Source organism: Geotrypetes seraphini, chromosome 12 (genome assembly GCF_902459505.1).
Source record: "Geotrypetes seraphini chromosome 12, aGeoSer1.1, whole genome shotgun sequence".
Taxonomy (NCBI): domain Eukaryota; kingdom Metazoa; phylum Chordata; class Amphibia; order Gymnophiona; family Dermophiidae; genus Geotrypetes; species Geotrypetes seraphini.
The window spans coordinates 57,086,576-57,109,467 of record NC_047095.1 but is presented as its reverse complement, the minus strand read 5'-3'; the positions used below and the strand labels follow the sequence as shown (position 1 = coordinate 57,109,467).

General features: G+C 44.2%; 1 protein-coding gene across 3 annotated transcripts in view; it reads right to left on the bottom strand.

Annotated features, from left to right (window-relative positions):
• Window positions 1-22,892, bottom strand: part of GLIS1 (GLIS family zinc finger 1) — a 243,432-nt gene that overhangs the window by 51,955 nt on the left and 168,585 nt on the right. For all 3 annotated transcript variants that reach the window (XM_033916799.1, XM_033916801.1, XM_033916802.1), the window contains 3 exons: window positions 20,667-20,828; window positions 11,459-11,569; window positions 7,257-7,386 (listed from right to left, as the gene is read on the bottom strand). In XM_033916799.1, coding sequence (XP_033772690.1) covers window positions 7,257-7,386; window positions 11,459-11,569; window positions 20,667-20,828 — 403 coding nt within the window. The remainder of the gene's footprint in view (window positions 1-7,256; window positions 7,387-11,458; window positions 11,570-20,666; window positions 20,829-22,892) is intronic.

Here is a 22,892-nt window from a genome sequence, read left to right as displayed (position 1 = left end):
CAGGTTTTCAGGATTTCCCCAATGAATATGCATGAGATCTATTTGCATACAATGGAGGCAGCGCAGGCAAATAATCTCATGAGAAAAACAAAAAAGACTGTTGATATAGATGTTCTGGAAAATGATTTATTTACTCACTTCACAATAAAACCATAAAAATACAAATGTAATAGTCCAAATAATCTCAATCATATTCTTCGGAGAAATCCTGAAGACCCAACTAGATTCAATATGGGGGCATTTTCATGTTGTGGTCCAGAAGAGTGGAATAGACCCCCGTCTTACATTAAACATGAAAAAAAATTTGGATGCCTGTAAGAAATTGTTGAAAAGATATCTGTTTTGTTGTATGAAATACACAGCATGAGATGTTAGTCGTTGAAAACCTGAGTTGTATTAGGTTGGTTGAGATTGATTTTTGGTATAGGAGAAGTGATTGGTGCTGCTATTTTTGTTAGGCTGGTACAGTGGAACCTTGGTTTACGAGCATAATTGGTTCCAGAAGCATGCTCGTAAACCAAGTTACTCGTATATCAAAGCGAGTTTCCCCATAGGAATGAATGGAAACTCGTTTTGATTCGTTCTACCTCCTCCTCCACCCCCCCCCGAGGCTAACGGCGCTGCTCCATCACCCCCTCCCCCTGCTCTAACCGGCATCGCACTCCCCGAACCGGCATCGCAAACCCCCCTGCGAACACCCCACCCCGCAAGAACCGCATCGCACCCCCGTGCTGGAAGCGGCATCCGCCCGCCCTCTCTCCCAAACATGCTCCTTACCCCATCTGCTGCTTGTGCGAGTGAAAGAAAGCTCTCGCCTCTTGCCTGGGCTGGGCCTTGAGCATCTGTGCATGCTCCTTACCCCATCTGCTGCTTGTGCGAGTGAAAGAAAGCTCCCGCCTCTTGCCTGGGCTGGGCCTTGAGCATCTGCGCATGCTCCTTACCCCATCTGCTGCTTGTGCGAGTGAAAGAAAGCTCCCGCCTCTTGCCTGGGCTGGGCCTTGAGCATCTCGCTGGGCCTTGAGCATCTGCGCATGCTCCTTACCCCATCTGCTGCTTGTGCGAGTGAAAGAAAGCTCCCGCCTCTTGCCTGGGCTGGGCCTTGAGCATCTGCGCATGCTCCTTACCCCATCTGCTGCTTGTGCGAGTGAAAGAAAGCTCCCGCCTCTTGCCTGGGCTGGGCCTTGAGCATCTCCGAGAGAACGATGCTCAAGGCCCAGCCCAGGCAAGAGGCGGGAGCTTTCTTTCACTCGCACAAGCAGCAGATGGGGTAAGGAGCATGTTTGGGAGGGGGGGCGGGCGGATGCCGCTTTCAGTACGGGGGTGCAATGCGGTTCTCGCGGGGAGGAGGGGGTTGCGATGCCGGTTCGGGGGGTGCGATGCTGGTTAGAGCGGGGGGAGGTGCTCGTGTGTATCGGAACATGCTCGGATTGCGAGACAAAAGTTTGCTAAGTGTTTTGCTCATCTTGCAAAACACTCGCAAACCGAGGTTCCACTGTATTTTATTTTGATTTTATACTGAATATGATGTGCATATTTATTTATTTTATTTGATTTCTATCCCATCCTCCCGGGTTACAAGCCAACATTCACAGTATGTTACATTGGATAGTATGTTTGGCAATGCAATACAATATACTACAATACAATACCATGCAATACAGTGGCAGACAGATAGCATTGTAAATGAAAAAATGACATTGCAATTGAAAAATGCATGTAAAACAAAGAAGAAAAATTAGACACTGTCAATATAAACACACACACATTTTTTTGTTCATTTGATTGTTTTTAACAGATCCTATGCAGCCACCCTCCTATAAGCATTTTTTCAATTGCAACGTCATTTTTTCCATTTACAATGCTATCTGTCTGCTAGCCAGGAGTTTTCTACATATGTCAGCATTTATCTATTCTCAGTAGCGCTTCCACCGCGCATTCACTTCCGGGTTTGTCACCCGGGAGAGTTATATTAAACCCAGCACAGTCGCGGTGCAGCCATCTTTTGATCAGGAGATGCGGTTCGGCGTCCCATTTAAAGGTATGTCATAGTGGCTTCTCTTTACATCTCTTTTTGAAGTTGTGCACAAGTCCAGTCTATTGACACAAGATTTTATTCTGGTTTTAGTTTGATCAGATCGTTTTACACCCTGAGGCAGCAGACTTGTGAAACGCTGGCCACCGTCGGTGTACCGACCAACTGAAGATAAGTTGAAAATTTTCTTCTATCATTTTTGCACAAACAGCCCTGCTTAAAGTTTTTATATTGTGGGAGAGCAAATGGAAGTTTTTTGCCAGTGAGGTGATCGCCCAGTCACCTTGGACCACCATTGTGGTGGTGGGAGGGTTCCAGTCTGAGGCTTTTCCCCAATTTTTTTGATACTCCTTTTATTTAAACTACTGCAGCACTGTTCACTTCTTATATGACATTTCTTGTATCTTTCTGGTGAAAGTGTACATCTGACCATCTATGGATGTATGACATCTATTACTTTTCATGTATTTATAAATAAGAAAAAAGAGAATTCAAAAGAAAAATGGTAAAATTTCATAAAATAGACAATTCCATAAAATAGACAATTGGATCAATGATAGTCTGCAAAGCGGGTGTTCACAAAGACTAATTCCAAAGGTGACACCAGCAGACACTTGAGCTCCATGGTCTCTCTCTCTCTCTCTCTATATATATATATAAAGTAGAGTTTTTTTCAAGTTGGCAACAGCCTACACGGGTATTGGGATAATCATAAGAACAATAACAAAGCCAGGGCTATAAAGATCCAAAGAATGAGGCAACAAGGATCTATTCTATAATGATACAAATCCTGATTAATGGCTCCATGTCCTCTGGCTTAAGATGAAACAGTTCTGGTACCCCTCCCATGGTGCCTTCTTCTTTGGGTTTTGGATTTTTTAAAAATTTATTTTAGTATTTATATACCACTTATTATCTAAGTGGTTTACATTCAGGTACTCAAACATTTTTCCCTATCTGTCCTGGTGTGCTCACAATCTATATAATGTCCCTGGGGCAATGGGGGGATTAAGTGACTTGCCCAGAGTCACAAGGAGCAGCACAGGGTTTGAACCCACAACCTCAGAGTGCTGAGGCTGTAGCTCTAACCACTGTGCCACACACTCCCATACTCCCATATATGCACTGAGGCTGATCCTAACCCTGGGGACAAGAAGACATTAATCACAATTTTAAAATTATAAATTCTCATTTCATTGTTGCTTCATTATCTGGACCTTAGACCCATGGTTTTGTTAATACTTTTCCGGCGTGCTGATATCCTGCGCACGATTGTCGGCCCGGCTTTGTCTGCGCACGGACAGTTTTGAGGCGTCATCGCCCAGCACTGCTATACCAAAATTGGAGATCCTATTAGTCCTGAACATTTTTATTTTTCAAACAAACCAGATACTTTAAAAAGTAACACAAAACCCTACAAAAGGCGCTCAAAACCTAAATAGGAAATTTACCAAATCATAATAGCCCTAACCCACCTATGAAGCACCAATATACCTGCTTCTGGGAATATACCCTAGAGCACCAATATACCTGCTACTGGGAAACTGGAACAAGATGAACTGTAACAGATTCTTACACACACACCACATGCCAGCAGGATCCTTCAGCTCAGCTGCAGAATATGACTCTCACCTGATACAAAACAGGGAACCACAAAAAAGCATGCAGACAAAAACTGAAAGCAGAGATATCAGATATCAGGGTCATGGGACAGGAGGCAATGTTCAGTTGTGGATTAGAAATTGGTTATGCATGTGTCTGGTAGCACTATAGAAATAATAATAAGTAGTAGTAGTTGTTAGTGGACAGAAAACAGAGGATGGGGTTAAATTGCAATTTTTCTCAATGAAGGAGGGTAAACAGTGGAGTGCCACAGGACCGGTGCTATTTAAACTTATTTATAAATGATCTGGAAATTGAAACGACGAGTGAGTGATTAAATTTGCAAATGACACTAAACTATTTAAAGTTGTTAAAACACATGCAGACTGTGAAACATTGCAGGCAGACCTTAGGAAATTGGAAGACTGGGCGTACAATTGGCACATGAAATTTAATGTGGACGTGTGCAAAGCGATGCACTTTGGGAAGAATAACCCAAATCATAGTTACCAGATGCTAGGGTCCACCTTGGAAGTCAGTAGCCAAGAAAAATACCTGGGTATCATTATAGAGAATACAATGAAACCTTCGGCCCAATGTGTGGTGGCAGCCAGAAAAAGCAAACAAAATGCTAGGAATTATTTAAAAAAGGGATGGTTAACAAGACTAAGAATGTTATAATGCCACTGTATCGCTCCATGGTGTGACCTCACCTGGAGTATTGCATTCAGTTCTAGTTGCCTTATCTCAAGAAAGATATAGCAGAACTAGAAAAGGTTCAAAGAAGAGCGACCAAAATGATAAAGGGGATGGAATTCCTCTAATATGAGAAAAGACTAATGATGTCGAGGCTCTTCAGCTTGGAAAATGACTGAGGGGAGATATGATTGCTGTAGAACGGGTAAAAGGGAATCGATTTTTCACTCTATCAAAAAGTACAAAGGCCAGTACAATGAAATGACATAGAAATACTTTTAAAACAAAATAGGAGGAAATATTTTTTCACCGAAAGAATAGTTAAGCTGTGGAACTCGTTGCCAGAGGAAGTGGCAACAGCAGTTAATGTAGATGTGTTTCCGCCAGGTATTTATCACCTTGATTGGTCACTGTTAGAAAGAGGATGGTAGGCTAGATGGGCCATTGATGTCACCCACTATGACTATTCTTCTGTTCTTCTCTTGAACATGAATGATATAGATATATATATATTTTTTTTTTTTTTTTGCAAAATGAATACTAAATGTGTCTCTAATTATTTATGGGATGTGACTGATGATAGCATTATTTTCAAGATTTCTCCCTCTAAGGCAGTATATCCTAATTGCTACCCGGCGTTACCGCTAGTTTGGCGACTGCTCTGGCACATGGTTTATTGTTTTGCTTATTAGCAATCCATTCTTTGTGATTTACAGCAATAACGGACCCCGAAAGAAGGTCTTTTGTGACCGAAACACGGACCGTGTTGGGTCCATACCACAATTCTTTTACTATGTTACATCATGTATACTACAATTGGCTAATAAAGACTCTATCAAGATCATCAGCTCCATAGTTGCTTTCCGTGTTTTTGCTCTCCTGCTTTCCTTGTGGAACTCTTTGGTGGATCGTTGTTTGTCCTCATTATATCAAGACTTACATAAGCTTGGAAACTTGGAAGAAGTTGACTCTGTGGCATAATATGGAACCATCTAGGAGGACTTTTGATTACCCATACACTGAGTTCAAGAGGGTGGTGAATTTCATTTGCACATGGCTTTGCTAACTGTCCTTTCAGAAGATTATAAACAGATGTTTGTGTGGATTATCTTCACATTATTTTCCTGTAAGGATGAGATAACAGGTTCAAGCACACAGTAGAGAAGCAAAATTTTCTATTTATCTAATTTATTATGGATAAGCCATCATTTGCAATGAGATATGCAATGCCAATAACCTATCCCATGATCCTGCATAGCATTAGACGAAATTTTCCATAGAATATATGATTTTACAAATATAGCAGAAACTAGATGGTGAAATAAAACACAAAAGAAAAAGAACAAATAATTCTTGTTATGCACACAACTACAAAACGAACATACAGGGCCATGGGACACACAAAATGACTCTTGTGAATACTGTTGTGCACGTGGGGGGCCCGTCTGAATGTTTATTGAAGTGGTCAGAACTTCTAAGATGGCAGCGTGTGGTTTGCGAAATCACCAACCAGCATTATGAAAGCTGCTCTTTAGCAATTATTGCATTACGTATATTTGTATACAAAAAAAAACACTAAATTGCAGTTTGGATTTAAGGCTGACTTTTTCGTAAATCCGTCTTGAGGTAATGAATTGTCTGGAAAGAATGAAGCAGTGCTACATTGTGGGGACACTCTGTCAAAGGATAACTACTGGTTATTTATTCCGACAAACAGCATGATTTTACCCTGGGGAGGGGGGGGGGGAACCTGGACTGCAGCTGCTGTGGTGACAGTGTTCGCTAATTCTGGGGGAGAAAATGTCTCATCATGTGACACACTTTAAGCATACAGTAGATTTTTTTTTTATCTATTTATTTTCTGGAGGGGGCATGTCTGGGGTAGAAAATGGGCATGGACTTGCTATCCAGCTAGCGTGTTCTGATTTCCGTGCGCTAACTGGTTAGTGCATCCATAACGCAGGAATCCATACTGCCTCCTAAATAGGAGGTGGCAAGTGCTCCCCCATCAATTTTTTTTTCCTAGGTAATGCGAATATTAGGGGGATGACCAAAAAAAAGAAATACTAGAAATGACTTAGTTATATGTGGTCCTATTTATCTGTTATCATCCAGTTAAGTACTGAATATTGGCACAACAGGATAAGGGGAATGGGGACTTGTATACCGCCCTAGACCACCTTCAAAATAGCTGGTTTTGGCTTAGTTGCTAACCAAGAATATTTGATGGCACTATGCAGATAACCTAATCAGAACATCAACTGGAGAGTCCCAAAAACTTTCAAAATAAATTCTATTATTTCATTTTCTCACGGACCTCAGTGGTACCGTCTGCATGCCACTAAACATTTTAGAACATGCAGAGCACTGGCACCCCCAATCGTCATCGGTCCCTTATAATCGGTCCCCCTTAAATCAATCTGCTCATGTTCCCCGCGTTAGAAATTCTAATGCGGGGAGCATGAGCAGATTGATTTAAGGGGGATTTCCTTGACACAGCCCTACGGGGCGAAACGTAGCCTACGTCGGAGTGCTTACCCCCACCCGCGTAGCATAAGATAAGTACCGATATATTTAAAATTTAAATCATATATAAATTATCAATGAAAAAATTGAATTATAAGGGACCGATGACGATTGGGGGTGCCAGTGCTCTGCATGTTCTGAAAAGTTTAGTGGCATGCAGACGGTACCACTGAGGTCCGTGAGAAAATGAAATAATAGAATTTATTTTGAAAATTTTTGGGACTCTCCAGTTGATGTTCTGATTAGATTGTACTTGATGGAGGTCTGAAGATTGTAGCCACTGTTGATTTCTTGTACTATGCAGATAACTGCAGCTAGATATACCTGGTTAGCCCGGGACAAGTGATTTAAACGGCTGTGAATACTGATCCCTTAAAGAATTCTGGACCAGCGTCCTTACCTGGCAGTGCATTGCGGCCCATTAGCCTCCCGCATTTTCCTTCCAAAATATGTTGAGAAGATGGACGGAGCTGCTGTCTGGTTAAGCATTCATTAAGCACATCACGCTCCTCGACAGCGCATGAATGTAGCTGCAAGACGAGGGTAAAAACAGGGAGATTTGATTTCAAAGTAAACAAAACTGTGGCTAATCGAATTCACATGTCCAGTGGCTAATAGGCAATGTGTATAAAGAAGGAACAGAATGTAATTCTTACCAGCTTCGCTATAACTGAGGCCATGCCCAGTGTCAAGCGTGGCTAAATGGAAGTCAATCTGCATTTCATTTGTCTTAAAACTCGATAATCAAATGCGCTAGCCTAGCGCCAACCGTATTTTAGTGCCAGCTGTGCCACAAGGTTTCTCAAATTTTGCGCAGACATGCATCCAAGTGATCTGAGTGACACGTTCTGACCTCGCATAGCAGGAACGGCGTGATATGCCCATCTGGGGTGGTCGGAAGAACCTTTGCTTGCATTCAACGGGCGACTCCTATTTTCCAGTTTTAGCCCTCTTGTTCTATACTCGCTCCTGAAATCATGTACTAAATTTAGATCTGCCCTGACATCCTTCTACTTCCCCATCTGATTAACCTTTTATGCATTTGCCTTGCCTCTATCTCAACTTGCAGCTAATCTCCGCAGCTACCACTATGCTATTTTCAAGCCTACGTGACATTTGTGGCCCTCCTTTCCTTATGTACGTTCCTCCATTATGTTAATATTAATATTTAAGAACATAAGAATAGCCACACTGGGGTAGACCGAAGGTCCATCAGGCCCAGTATCCTGTTTCCAACAGTGGCCAACCCAGGTCCCAAGTGCCTGGCAAAAAAAACAAAGAGTAACATTCTAGATTTGAGATTGTGATGTCATAATGCCTAAGAGCCAAACTCATCAGTGAGGTCACAATGGCTTGATTGTACCTATACTTGGCTCACATAAGAACATAAGAATTACCATACTGGGACAGACCAAAGGTTCATCAAGCCCAGTATCCTGTTTCCAACAGTGGCCAACCCAGGTCCCAAGTACCTAGCTAGATCCCAAGTAGTAAAACAGATTTTATGCTGCTAATCCTAGGCCTATGGACCTCTCTTTTAGGAAATTATCCAAGCCTTTCCTTTTTTTAAACCATGCTAAGCTAACTGATTTCACCACATCTATGGCTCAACTAAAGTTGTGTGCTAGAATGATATATGTAGAGTGTGAATTCTGTATCATGCACGAATGCAGTTACATGCTAAACTTTAGATATGAGCACTTACTATATGTTGGCTAAATGGCAGGTGTAAATATTTATACCTAATTGTAGGCAGTTAGGCATGTATATGCTTGATAGTAGAATGATAGAGACGAGTCTACCTTTGCAGATCCCCGAACACACAATTTTTCTTTATTGCTCATAGCACCTCCAGAGTTTACTCTCGCCCCACAGAGGAAGGGCAGCTACACTACGGTTTAACTCATCTTGCTGAAAAGAGCCCAGGCCACCCTCCATCAGCAAGCAAGACTGCGGCAAAACATTTCAGTTCTGGTGCTGATGGAGATTGGAGCCTGCGATAATCCTGTTCCTGTCGACATTGTACAAAGACTCCGCCAAGAAGCTGGCCACTTTCCATGCACATGACTGCACTTTGGCAAAAACCCGACTGAGGCATGTTCTTGAAAACCACAATGCCGATTGCATTGAAAACAGCAGGAACATGGAATTAAGAATGAAAAGCGTCTCTAATTCTCTTTTAAGCAGAGCTTTGTGGCCAGCTTTGCTCACAAGCATTGCGCTCAGGTTACAAAGATGCATTTATTTTATCCCATGGCCATTAATGAATGGATATTATTTTGAAGTTTATAGTTTTATGTAATGGTGCTCTCCTGGGTTTGGAACGACACAGGAATACCAGCAGGACTTCCAACATGCGTGCTTTTGCTTGCTCAAGGTACCATCTAGCATGCTTGCTTCCAATTCACAGCTGCAGTCAATCAAACTTTATAATTATTACCAAATTAACTACGAGAAGCCTTAATTGTATTTTTCTAAGGAAACCTTTTACAGCGGTTTTCCATTTCTCTTCTTTCTCTCCAAGGCCTTTTGAGTCTCCTTGCACTGTACATATTAATTGACATCGTTTCCTTTTGTCATTACTATGGCGCTGCCTCTCTTTAATCCACATTAATACCTCATTTGGTTTCTTTCAGTTGAAAACCAAGAAAAATAAGTTAATTTTCCCTTCCATTCCCTTGCATTTTGACTCTTCTGTAGTTGGCCAGGACACCCTACATCAGTGATTCCCAAACTGGGTTCTGGGGCCTAGGGTTCCTTGAATCCTCTTCAGAGGTTCCTCACGAAATTCAGAGGTTCCTCAGAGCCAGAGGACTTTGTATCAATGGCATAGTGAGGGTAAGAGGTGCCCGGGGTAGAGGCATCCCTCTCCTGTCCTTGTCCCTGCCCCCCAGCTCCTTTCCCAATCCCCTCCTGCTGCACGCGCACCCCCTTCCCTTCCCCTTTACCTCTAGTCATTCATCGCCATGAGCAACAACTTCAACATGCTCCTCGCAACCGTGGCGGCTCTCCCTCTGACATCATTTCCATGTGCAGCACCCGGAAGTGACATCAGTGGGAGAGCTGATGCCATCACGAGGAACACGCTGGGCCAGTTGCCTAATGCCCCTCCTATAGACGGGGCCTTAGGTACATGGGTCAACCAAATCTTAGGTTGGCCCATGTGCCTAAGGCCCCGCCCATAGGAGGGGCATTAGGCAACTGGCCCAATTCCGGATGGCCCAGGTGCCTCCTATGGGTGGGGCATTAGGCGCCTAGGCCAATCAGGCCCTAGGCCCCTCCCCGGAGCATCCCACAGTACACCGAGAAGGGGCAGGCCCACCATTCGGAGGAAGGCAGGCTTGCCAGATGGACGGAGAACCTGTAGGGGGTCCACCGGAGAGTGGAGGGGGGCTTGGTCCATGGAGGGGGGTCCGGGGGACTTGGTCGGGGGAAGGGGGTTCATGCGGGAGGTTGTCCGGCAGGAGGCCTTGGGCTCCTTCCTGCCGGTGAGCATTTCAGGGGAGAGGTTGTCCGGCAGGACTCCCTCCTGCTTGTGAGCGGTTCGGGGGGGGGGAGGAGGTTGTCCAGCAGGAGGGCTTGGGCTCCCTACTGTCAGTGATTGTGGCGGTTTGGGGGCGATTCTTTCCAGCAGGAGGGCATGGGCTTCCTCCTGCTGATAATCGCAGTGGTTCTTCGGCAAGAGGGCTCGGGCTCCATCCTGCTGATGATCGCACGGGTGTTCTTCGGCAGGAGAGATTAGGTATCTCTTCTGTCACAATTGTTGCGGAGGGGGGCGACAGTTCCAGGATTCTGTAACCGGCATTGTTTTTGACAGACACTGGTTAGAGAATCCTGCTTTTAGGGAAGGACTGGCTCCTCCTTCACCTAAAAGGTTTTGTTGGACTTGGGAGATTTTTGGGTCGGGAATGTGTGGTAAGGATAGAAGTAGTGGCAGTCTGGGTGATTACATTGCTGAATGTTGAGGTAGGCCATTCTTTAAAAAAAAAAACTAATTTTGGACATTTTTTTTGAGAATGGACATTTCCCTGCTGCCTACTTTCTGCGTCTAGGGACTTAGGTCAAAAGGGGACTTAGACGTTTCTTTTGATTATGCCCCTCTTGGTGTTCAGGAAAATGTAATCCAAACAGTCCAGTACATAATAATCCACAGACCTCGACAAGCGCCATTTGTTTCGGAAAATTTGCTCCATCAAACTGTTATGCCAACTATTGCTTTGTACTTATGTTTAAAGATGTGCCATAGTAGCTCATACTAAATAAGCAAGTAATTTGAAATATATTCTCCCCCCAACCAATACATGGGTTGTAAACACTCTGAGAAAAATGGCAGACATACATTCTATATACAAAGATTTACAGAATGAGCAGTTAAACTCTGGGAACAAGGACTTGAATTTAATAAGAAAAACAAAAATCATAGAGTTTGCCAAAAGTCTGCAGCACCACCTACAGTTTGGGGGGTGTAACCTGTGGACCAATAAAGCAGGTCCTCTCCGCAACTCAGCAGCATTAGCTGGGAGTAATTCCCTACACAGAGTACAATCAATCACCCATATCAATGAACTGGAAAGGCGCCAGGGTCTTCGCTTGGCATCTTACCTTCTTACGCACCTGGTGTTCTTTGGTGGAATGAGCTTTCACGTGCTTTCGCAGCGAGCTGGGATCAGTGTAGCGCTTGCAGCATCCAGGAACCTGACAAGCATATGGTTTCTGTACATGGGTTAGGGATGGGGGGAAATTAAAAAAAAAAAAAAAAAGACGTTAGCCTTTATTACTTCTTCCACCTTCCAGTAACATGTCTGATAATAGCAAACATCTAGGGACTATAACTTATGTGGAAACATAATCTAACATCTCTGAGCATTTTCCCACTACCTCTATACAGAACAAGGCTGACAGGATGCCAGCTGTACTCTGCAGCCTGAACTCATTCACACACTGCAAAAGGTTCACACAAATTAACAAAATGGATTATGCAATAGCAAAGATCCTTTTTTTCATTTGCAGATTTTATTTGTAATACTGTATTTTGAAAGAAAAACCCCCCAAAAAAACAATGCAAGCTGACCGTGTCCAGCTACACCTGCAATACACCATGTTGGGTGAATATTTTCATAAATAGTTAATAAATCTTACTAAATAAATAATCAGCACACTGTGGCCCTTGGGGAGGCAAAATTAATTGTCTTCATATATAAATGCTGTCAGGTATGCTAGGCAAGGTAAGGGATACTTCTATAACTGAGCGCCTGCATTTACATGCCAGCAGGACTCTAGTTCTAATCTGAAAGGACAAGTGTACATAGCATATAAATGCAAGGGGATGTATCAATGGGCGGAGCATGGATAGGACATGGGTGTGGCTTATAGAACACTGTAAGTTATGTGCACATCCCTGCCACTTTGGGTGACCAGTTCTATGGCTGGTGTAACTGCAGATAAATATGACGGGGTGTCAGAAAGTTTGCATCCCAACCAACCAACTTCTTAAGTTCTGAGCTGAAAAGAGTGTTATCTAATTTCGTTAAGTGCCAATTTGCAGAAACAAAATTCTATGTTTTTTGACACTGTTTGAGATCATTGATTGGACCATATCCACGTCATTCTCTTGGTTAGGACGAACTTTTCAGCATTACCCTCACATTAAGTCAACACATAACATACCATAAATGTAAGGTGCGCTGATACTGGGTTACACTAGTATTTTTTGATGGAATGTAACCCTCCGATCCTGAAATGCGTGTGCAACTTAATTGGCTTACAAGCCAATTAACAGCAGTAAATGGGCGCTGGAACTCGATTACTGACATTACTTGGCACCAATTAGGATTTGCATGCAGGGCTTCCAAATCTCAAAGGATGTAACCCAAAAAGGAAGGGGTAGGTGTGAGTCAGGAGCATTCTGAAAATTTGCGCACAGTGTTACAGGATACTGGGGATGCGTGCCTGGTTTCAGGAAGCTTAAATCCTGATGTCCAAATCTCTGCATGGGAATTGGCGCTACATGCTATTCTCTACGTGCGACCTTTATTGAATAACACTGAGCGCTGATTTTTGAGCACCATTTACACTTCCCCCCTCAATATTTGCATGAGATAGTGGCAAAGCCGGCCCACGAATAACAAAAATTCACAAACAACTATAGGACCAACTCTGACCCACTCCTGGCTCCTGGACTCCTCCACAACCTACTTAGGGCTGACTCTCACCAATCCCCATCTCCTGGACCCCCTCTACAACTTACTTTATAAAGTCTGGTGGTCTAGTGGTGAAGCAGAGCAGGATGATTTTTGTACCCTCCTGCCCAGGTAGAGTCGCAAACAAAAATGGCTGCTGTGAGTTCCTGCTATTGTCTCACGGCAGCCATTTTTGTCTGCAGATCTGAACAGGGTAAGAGCGTACAAAGATTGCTCCTGCCTTGCTTCACCGCTAGAGCACCAGGTTTTAAAAAGTAAGTTGTGGAGGGGGTCTGGGAGGTGGGAGGGAGCCAGGGATGGGTCAGAGTAGGCCCTAAGTAGGTGGTGGATCAAAATTGGCCCTAAGTTGTAGTTTTTAAACAGTAAGTCCAGGGGGGGACGGAGGGGGAACCCATGAATAATCAAAGTCGCCAGTGCTGAACCCGCGAAGACTGAGGGCAAAGTGTACTGAATCTGGTCTTATGTGTCCAGATGCTGTTATAGAATAGACTTTCACTGGGGAAACTAAATAGAGGCACCCATTTACAGAATCCAAAAGTGCCATCCTTACAGAATGCCCTTTATTAGCAGAAGGATATTTTATGCATTGGGTGCAGAAAAATGAGAAACCCCTACATCCATGAGATTACACAGGCAGAAAGACGAGCAAGACAGCAGAGAAGGTCATCCCCGCTTGGTACCAGATGCATGGTTAGTTAAAAAATATTACTGTACCTTTCTGAAGATTTTGCAGGGGCCAGTTATAAGCAACAGAAGAGAAAGGAGAAAGAAGGGTTAAAGTGAAAGGATTTTCTGAAACAATAGGCATACAGACAGAAAGGCATAAGCATGTCAAGAAAATCGATTCTCCCTTAGCACTGAGAAGTTCCCTCTAAGGGCATGCCAAGCTAACAAACCAGGACCCTTGTTTAGAAGCCTTTTACTGAGTAACAAAAAAACCATCTCTACCCAGGAACCAAAAGCCCCACTCCAATCCCTTTTAAGAGTCATTCCCTACCCTCGAATGCCCCTCCCCCATTCTCCTATTTGGCAGGACTGTCCAGGCATCTAGACAGTTTCCTAAATTTGTGGGAGTTTGTCCCAGTTTTGGCCTCTCTCTCCAGCCCCCCCCCCACCCTGGAGTCAGGTATGGCTCCCCACCTACCTCCTCCACTGCAATTCACTCTTTGGGTTGCTGGCAGTGTCAGCCAGGTGAGCTTGCGGCCTTTGGTCTGCTCTGGAAGTCTTCTCTTTTCAAGACTTCCTATTCCTGCTCAGACAGGATGCTGCAGAGAGAAGGTGTCCAGGGCATCAGGTGGCTGACACTGCCAGCAGCCCGAAGAGTAAATTTCTGTGGGTGTCAGGGGATAGCCATACCTAACTCTGGGGTGGGTGGCTGGACAGAGAGAGGCCAAGCCATCAGATCCTGCTGGGGGTATGTGTGAGAAAGCGCCTGCAGGAGAAGGGGGTTGGAAGAACGGGGGGAGGGAGAGAGAGATAGAAGTACTAAAAGGGTACAGAAGATGGGGGAGGGGCGACTAAGAAAATGGATAAAAAGTGAGGGTGGGGTAGGGCATGGGTGAGACTGGTGGGAGGAAGGGGCAGGGTAGGGCAATGTGGGTGGGGCGGGGCAGAGCAGGGGTTATGTATCCTCTTTTTTGACTTCACAAATATGTTAACCCTAACTCTGACCCTTAGTTGTATAGTCCATTATCATTATCCGCACATTCGTGATGCGCAATTTCGTGTATCCACGGTTGCAGCACTTACAACCAATGTTCCCCATTCGCGCTGCTGTATTCTCATATTTGCAGACTGGTGCCCCTGAACTGGGAGATTTTCCCCCATCGTCAGCCCCCCCCCCTAAACAATAAACATAGAAACATGATGGCAGATAAAGGCCAAATGGCCCATCCAGTTTGCCCATCCGCAGTAACATCCCTTTCCTCCATTGATTATTACCCTGTGTCGCCTTCCACTCAACCAGTTCTTGACCCGGCTTGTCACTTTGGGACCCATCCCAAGGGCACTCAGTTTATTTATTAGACATGTGCGTGGAACATTGTCAAAGGTTTTGCTAAAATCTAAATACACCACATCTAGTGCACTGCCTCTTCCAATTCTCTGGTCACCCAATCAAAGACATTGATCAGATTTGTCTAACAAGACTACCTCTAGTCTAGTGAATCCATGTTGCCTCCAGTCCTGCAATCCACAGGATTCCAGAAACTTCATCATGCTCTGTTTTAAAAGTGTTTCCATTAATTTGCTTACCACAGAAGTCCCTACTTCTTCCTTACTTCCACTTTTGTGGAGAGGGACTACATCCGTCCTTCTCCAGCCCTCTGGTACCACTCCCGACTCTAGAGACTCATTGAAAAGGTCAGTCAGCGGAGCTACCAGAACTTCCCTAAGTTCCTTCAGCACCCTTGGATGTACACCATGAATAGGCAATGTTCTCCCTCTCTCCCCAAACAGACACCCCCTCTCACATGCAGAGGAAGGACACCAGTCCTTCCTTGCTTCCCTGGTGGTCTAGTGGAGTATTGGGGCAGGAGTGATTCCCACTCACTGCTTCCCATACTCTTTGAGCAATGAAAATGGCTTCCGAGACTGGAAAGAGCATGGGAAGGAGCGAGTGGGAATCTCTCTTGCCCCAACGCACCTCTAGACCACCAGGGAAACAAAGTAGGCTTGGGCTTCTTCCTCTGGATTCGGAGGTGGTTGGTGGTGTCTGTTCAGAGAGGGAGGGGAACGCTGCCCATTCTTCTTGGAGAGGGTGAACTGATGGCAGGGAGAAAGTCTTCTAGTATGGGGGGAATAGACTCCTTCTCCCAATAGTTTTGAGGCATAAGGTGTACTACTGTAACATAACCTCTATTTTTCCACAGTGACTGTATTTCGTTTTTTGTGATTTCGTATTTCTTAAACATTTTCATGAACCATACTACTGTGAATAACGAGAATGGACTATGCCACCACAGGCCACTGCTAAGGGGATAAGGCAAGTACTTTGACCCTGGAAACTACCAGGAAAGATCCACAGTAGGTGCTCGGGGAAGATTGGGAGGGTGAGAGGAATGAGCAAAGACTTTCATAAAGTATCAGGGATGGGGAGGGCTTTTGACAGGGTCTCAGAATAGGAAAGTATCCTTTATTATTCTTTTTTCTTAGTCCAAGCCCCTTTAATTCGCTCCCAGAGAGCATAAATACCTCACGTCAGTGACCTAGCACACCCAGGGAAGAACGGTAGTGCCTTTTGATGTGTGTGCTCTCTTTCCATGAATAACACAGCCAGTGAAGTTTAACACAAGTTATATTATCCATTTTGCATAATAATGAGCTGCTTTGCATATATCGCATCTATTATTTAAAGAGTTTCAATAACAAATTCCACATTAAGCTGTGTGATTGACAAATAATGCATCCTATTGCTGATTAGTGAATGTGAATTGTTAAATTTTCCATTACATATGTGAATAGGGCCCCGTGTTGCCACTTACTAACTTCCAGCAGTTAGACGTCATAGCTTTGTTTCGAGAAAGAGGTCTCTATAGTGTTTATGAAGTAAGGCTGAATAGTTTTAAATTTTTTTTTTCTGCATTCAATGAAACAGTATTGGCAAAGGGTTTTTGGTTTGGGAAACGTGCCTGGGTTTCTTTCCTCTGCATGGTTTTGTTTCAGCTGGACCTTTTGTGTTGTATATTTACACATTCCTTAATGCTGCATGGTCTGACATGTTTAGCTGTTAAAAGAATAAACATCAGGAGCCTCATGTACCGCCACGCAGAGGATCTGGGTTTGCTTCTGCTCTTTGGGCTAGCCTAGTGTGGCTTTGTGACAGAGATGAAGATTTACAGCCTCTGGAGGGGAGAGCACCTCATCCATCACACAATGGCCATCAGACAATGGTGACACCTAGTGGCTAAAGGCGCAAAGACATATCAGGGTCAAGTTCGTTACCCCTTACCACGGAGTGTTATTTCAATGACTGAGGCTCACTCAGGGGTAGGAAAGAAGAGTTGAAACATCTAGGCCAGTGGCTCAAACACGCGGCCCACGGGCCGCATGTGGCTCTCCAAGTTTTATTTGTGGCCCGCAGTCTAGACACGATCAACAGCATTTCTCTTCCCCTTTCTCTTCCTTTTAGAGCAGCAGCGTGTCTGGCCGGCTCGTTCCGTTCAAAGCCCGGGTTGGGGCTCCTCACACTATCCACTCCTGCATCGGAAGCCTCTCTGACATCACAACATCAGAGAGGCTTCAGACGCAGGCACGGATCTCGCAAGGAGCCACCACCCGCAGCTTTGAACGGAACGAGCCGGCCAGACACGCTGCTGCTCCACAAGGAAGAGAACGGAGGGAAGAGGAAAGAGAAATGCTTCTGCTACATAGGAAAGGGGGGCCCTAGGGAAATGCTGCTGCTGCTGTACAGGGAAAGGGAGAGGGAGGGAAAGGGGAAGAGAAATGCCTCTCCTGCACATTAAAGGGGGAAGGGAAATGCTGCTTCTGTTGCTGCTGCATCCAATTGGGGAAAGAGAGGGAAGGAAGGAAAAGGGAGAGGAGAGGAACAAGAGAAGAAGCCAAATTCATGGGAGGGAGGGAAGGAAAGGAGATATCAGACCATAGAGGGGAGGGATAGATGCCAGGGCATGGGGGAAGGGAAGGAGACAGATGCCAGACCAGGGGAAAGGAAGGAAGGAGGGAGGGAGAGAAAGGAAGGAAAGATGTCAGACCATGGAAATAGGGATGGAAGAAGAGATAGAAGGGAAGGGAAGACATGGAAACGTAGATTTTGAAAAGAAAGCAGAAAAATTGAACATTAAGTTAATGCCAAAGATGGATGCAAGGCAGAAAGTTAAGACGGAGAGAAAAACAGTCAAAAGACAAGAAGGCCCTGGAAACATAGTTGAAAGCACAGAAAAATAAAGTCACCAGACAACAAAGGTAGGAAAAATGATTTTATTTTCAATATAGTGATTGAAATGTGCCAGTTTTGAGAAAGAAAAGATATTAAACTTTAAATGTGAGAGCTGCAGAAAAAATAGAGTACTTGGAGGGCCACAGAAAAAAAATAGTTAATGTCTTATTAAAGAAATGACAATTTTACATGAGGTAAAACTCTTTATAGTTTATATATCTTTCCTTTTAACTGTTAAAGGAAAGTTTTATAAACTATAAAGAGTTTTACCTCATGCAAAATTGTCATTTCTTTAATAAGACATTAACTATTTTTTCTGCGGCCCTCCAAGTACCTACAAATCCAAAATGTGGCCCCGCAAAGGGTTTGAGTTTGAGACCACTGATCTAGGCATTAGTGAATAGAGGCCTATTAGTACTGTAACCCCAAGCAGAGCTTGGATCCAATTGAACTGGAAGCCTAAAATACATTGCAGGGCTCCCAAAAATGCAGTTATATTCATAATGCCTGACCCAGAAGCTTCTGATTAAATTCACATGGTCACCACTTTACTCTATGGCAGTGCTTGCACTGGAGGGATCTTTTTTATCCACACCATCAACTTCAAAGTAAATATTTACTGTATAATTTGGTTGCAGAATATCTTTTGTCGTTTTAAATTAGAATGATTCCTCTGTGATTTTGAGTCAGTCCGCTTGTAATGCCAATAAATGAAAGATGAGAGCTACAAATAAAGAATACCAGATCTGCTTGGTTATATCCCCCCATCCACCGTCCTGTCTATCCTCCCCCCTGTCACACTTCCTCATTTTCTCTTGCTCTCAATCTCATTTTCAGTATACCAGTCACCTAGGGAGATCAATGTCTTAGCTGGAGATTTTTAACCCCCTGGTCCACCCCTTAATGCTCCTTCACATCTCCCCTGCTCCCCTGCTCTTCACTCCGCAGCAGCTAAACTTGCTATTGATCTTGTGAGATTTGAACGTTTTTTGCAATGCCAGCAAAGAAGAAAGTGAGTGTGAATTCACAAGGGTCCTGCATTGGGTGGGAGTTTCTCACGCTTGTGTTGGGGAGGGTGGAAGGGAAGAGACATTCAAAACAGGAGACTCCTGCCTACAGTGAAAGATTCTACCCTTTGCTACATCACATTCCGGTAGCTGACAACTTGGCTTCTCAAGACCCTGAAACAGGTTAAGAACCTAAGAATAGCCATACTGGGTCAGACCAATGGTCCATCAAGCCCAGTAGCCCGTTCTCACAGTGGCCAATCCAGGTCCCTAATACCTGGCCAAAACCCAAGGAGTACCAATATTCCATGCTATCGATACAAGGCAAGACAAAAAATAGAACCCTAAATGGAGGAGGTACAACAACAAGCTAACAAATGAAAGAACCTCCCTCACCCCAAGAAGTCTACAAAGATTAGGGAAGCAGTGGCTTCCCCCGTGTCTTTCTAAATAACAGACTATGGACCTTTCCTCCAGGAACTTGTCCAAACCTTTCTTAAAACCAGCTACGCTATCCGCTCTTACCACATCCTCTGGCAACGCGTTCTAGAACTTAATTATTCTCTGACAATATATGGACATTATCCTTGTTCACAGAACAAATATATGCAAACATATATCAAACATCTCTAGGGTTACCAGATGACCAGGAAAACCCGGACATGTCCCAGAGGGATTTCCAAAACCCGGAAGTTTGCGCGTGCTAAAATCCACACATGTGCAGAGGTCCTCCAGATGCAGCCCCTTTCCTGCAAGCTCCCACCAGCAATTCATGGATGCCCACAGGAAATGGCATGGCTTCAAAAAGGCCACCAACAGGCTAACCACAGATATTCATATTTCTTTAGACCACTGTTCTTCAACCACCAGTCCATGGACCAGTGCCGGTCCACAGAAATTTCCTGCCAGTCCACAGGGCCAGCACGTGCATCAGGCCCATAACAGTGTTCTTCAACCGCCGGTCCACGGTGTGATTGATGCGGCGTTATCTTCGAGCCAGCTCCCTTTTCCTAACTGATTCAGTGCACAAAGCCACGGGCAGTGGTTCCTACGGGCATCCTGCGCCTGAACCGGAAGCCTTCTCTCTGACGTTACAACGTCAGAGGGAAGGCTTCCAGATGAGGCACCAGACGTGCAAAGTGCAATTAATAGTATTATGGGGCGGGGTCTGGGGTGGAGCTTGGGTAGAGATGGGCGGGGTCTGGCCCACGACTTAGCCCAGTGTTCTTCAACCATAGGTCCACAGAATAATTCTTTTATTTCTGCCAGTCCATAGGTGTAAAAAGGTTGAAAAACACTGCTTTAGACAACTGGGTCACTCTCATTTTTCCATCTATAATCAATTCATCTACCCAGCTCTATACATTGTATAGTTTATAGTTTGGTTTTTATATTCTGCCTTTATACAAGGCGGATTACAACATCACATGCATAATTTAAAACAATACAAAAATTCACCACACACATATATATACTGCAAATTATCTTCCTCACATCATTGAAATTCATCGAAAGCCCCACTATGACTCTCTTTTGGATTTGTGGAATAAAAATCTTGGGTCAGCCAGAATGGCTTCTTTACATTAGACAGATGCGCTGCTTGCGGAGCTTAAAAAGGATAAAGATTTCATTCTCTACGGGCTGCATGCTGAAACAAAGGCCGGTGTCCACGGCAGTGTAAAAAGGAGATTATATAGTGTGCTTACAGCGTCCAGGTGCGTTCGTTGATGCTTCGCACGGTCACTGGAGTTACTGAAAGCTTTTTGGCAGCCGGGATGCTGGCAGAGGTAGGGTTTCTCCCCAGTGTGGCTTCGCAGGTGGATCTTTAGGTTCTCGAGCCTAGAGAACGCCTTGTTGCACCCTTCAAACTGAAATAAAGTTACAAAAAAAAAAAAAAAAGAAACCTCTGTAAAGCCCCTTATTAAACAAACCACACGCAACTACAATGAAAGTGGCGTGAAACCAAAACCTGGAAGTGTCACATCAGTTGCCCCCGTACGTAAGACATCTGCAGAAACTTCTGGAAGAAAACCAATGTTCGCCTACTGTACTTTCAAAGTTCCTATCTCAGCCTGGATCCTCAGTCACAGGTAAGATCCTCCAATGTATATTTACAATTTTAAAACCTCCCTCCCTTTAGAAAAGACCAATTTTAAAAACATATATATTTATAGAAATTATTCAATTGCAATCATCACTTGGCATTGTGACAATGGAAAAAGAAGTAGAAAAAGGAAAAAAAAGATGAACAAACAAATAACATACACATTAGTGTCTCTGGAAGTATTCAAACCTAGGCTAGAAGCCCACTTTTATGAGGTGGCTTTTAACTCCTGACTAGAGAATGACACGGGGGCCAGATTTTTCCTCGTCTCCGCAAGAACTCAATTTCACTGTCCCCACAAGGTTTGTCCCTGTCCCTGCCCCACTCCTGTAAGCTTTGCCTTAATCACACAGGCCTTATGATTTATGCGCAGATGAGGACGGAGCTTGCAGGAACGGAGTAGGGGCAGGAAAAGAACTCTCCAGGACAGGAAGGAAAAATGTGTTCCTGCGGGGACGGGGGAAAAATTTATCTCCGTGTCATTCTCTACTCCCGACTCTTTCTCTCCTGTAAAGTCCCCTTGTCTGTTTTATCATTCCTTTGGTGAGAATTTTCCTAACCCCTATTTGTCCTGTTTTGATTAGATTGTAAGCTCTATTGAGCAGGAATTGTCTTTTACTTGTTTGATGTTTAGCACTGCTTATGTCTGGCAGTGCTATAGAAATTTATTATTTAACTGCCTTTTCATGAAAAGATTCACCCAAAGTGGTTTACAATAGAGAATGACAGGGTGACAAAATTCATCACCGTCCCCGTCCCCACGGATAACCGTGGGAAATAATCCCATGTCATTTTTTTGTGTCTATTTCAACCTCGGTCCTTCTACACCAGCATTCTTCAAAGCAAAGCTTGCGGGTCAGTGGTTGTGGCCATTCATACTCTGATTCTTATGTGAGCCAAGGATAATGAAGCCATTGTGACATCACTGATGTGATTGGCTCTTAGGCACTTTGGAATGAGGCATTATGACATCACAATATCTGCTCTGGATACCAGAGACTGTCATTCTGTAGTGTCTGTTTCAACCTCGGTCCTTCTACACCAGCATTCTTCAAAGCAAAGCTTGCGGGTCAGTGGTTGTGGCCATTCATACTCTGATTCTTATGGGAGCCAAGGATAATGAAGCCATTGTGACATCACTGATGTGATTGGCTCTTAGGCACTGGTGGAATGAGGCATTATGACATCACAATATCTGCTCTGGATAACAGAGACTGTCATTCTCTAGTGTCTGTTTCAACCTCGGTCCTTCTACACCAGCATTCTTCAAAGCAAAGCTTGTGGCCATTCATACTCTGATTCTTCCCTCTCTCCTTAAAGAATGACATGAAGATGGTTTCCCGCGGTTATCCACGGCGACGGGAGCGGTGATGAATTTTGTCACCGTGTCATTCTCTAGTTTACAATACACAGAATAGTAATCAGGTACTCTTAGGCACTTTTCCCTATTTGTCCCAGCAGGCTCACAATCTAGGGTTACATATGGCTCCAGGAAAAGGAAGATGGATTGAGACATTCGGGTTTTATTTCCATTGGAGCCATATAGTAACCCTATTTACATTCTAACAGTGGTACCTGGGGCAATGGGTGACTTGCCCAGAGTCAGAAGGAGCAGGCTACTACTACTAGCATTTATCATTTCCATAGTGCTGAAAGGTGTATGCAGCACAGTCCCTGCTCAGAAGAGCTTACAATCTAATTTGGACAGACAGACAGGACATCTCAGGTTGGGGGGTTTCTAGCAGAAGGACTGATATGATGGGTAAAGGTAACGGACAGTGAGAGAGTTAAGAGTTAAAAGCAGCTTCAAACAGTGGGGTTTTAGCTT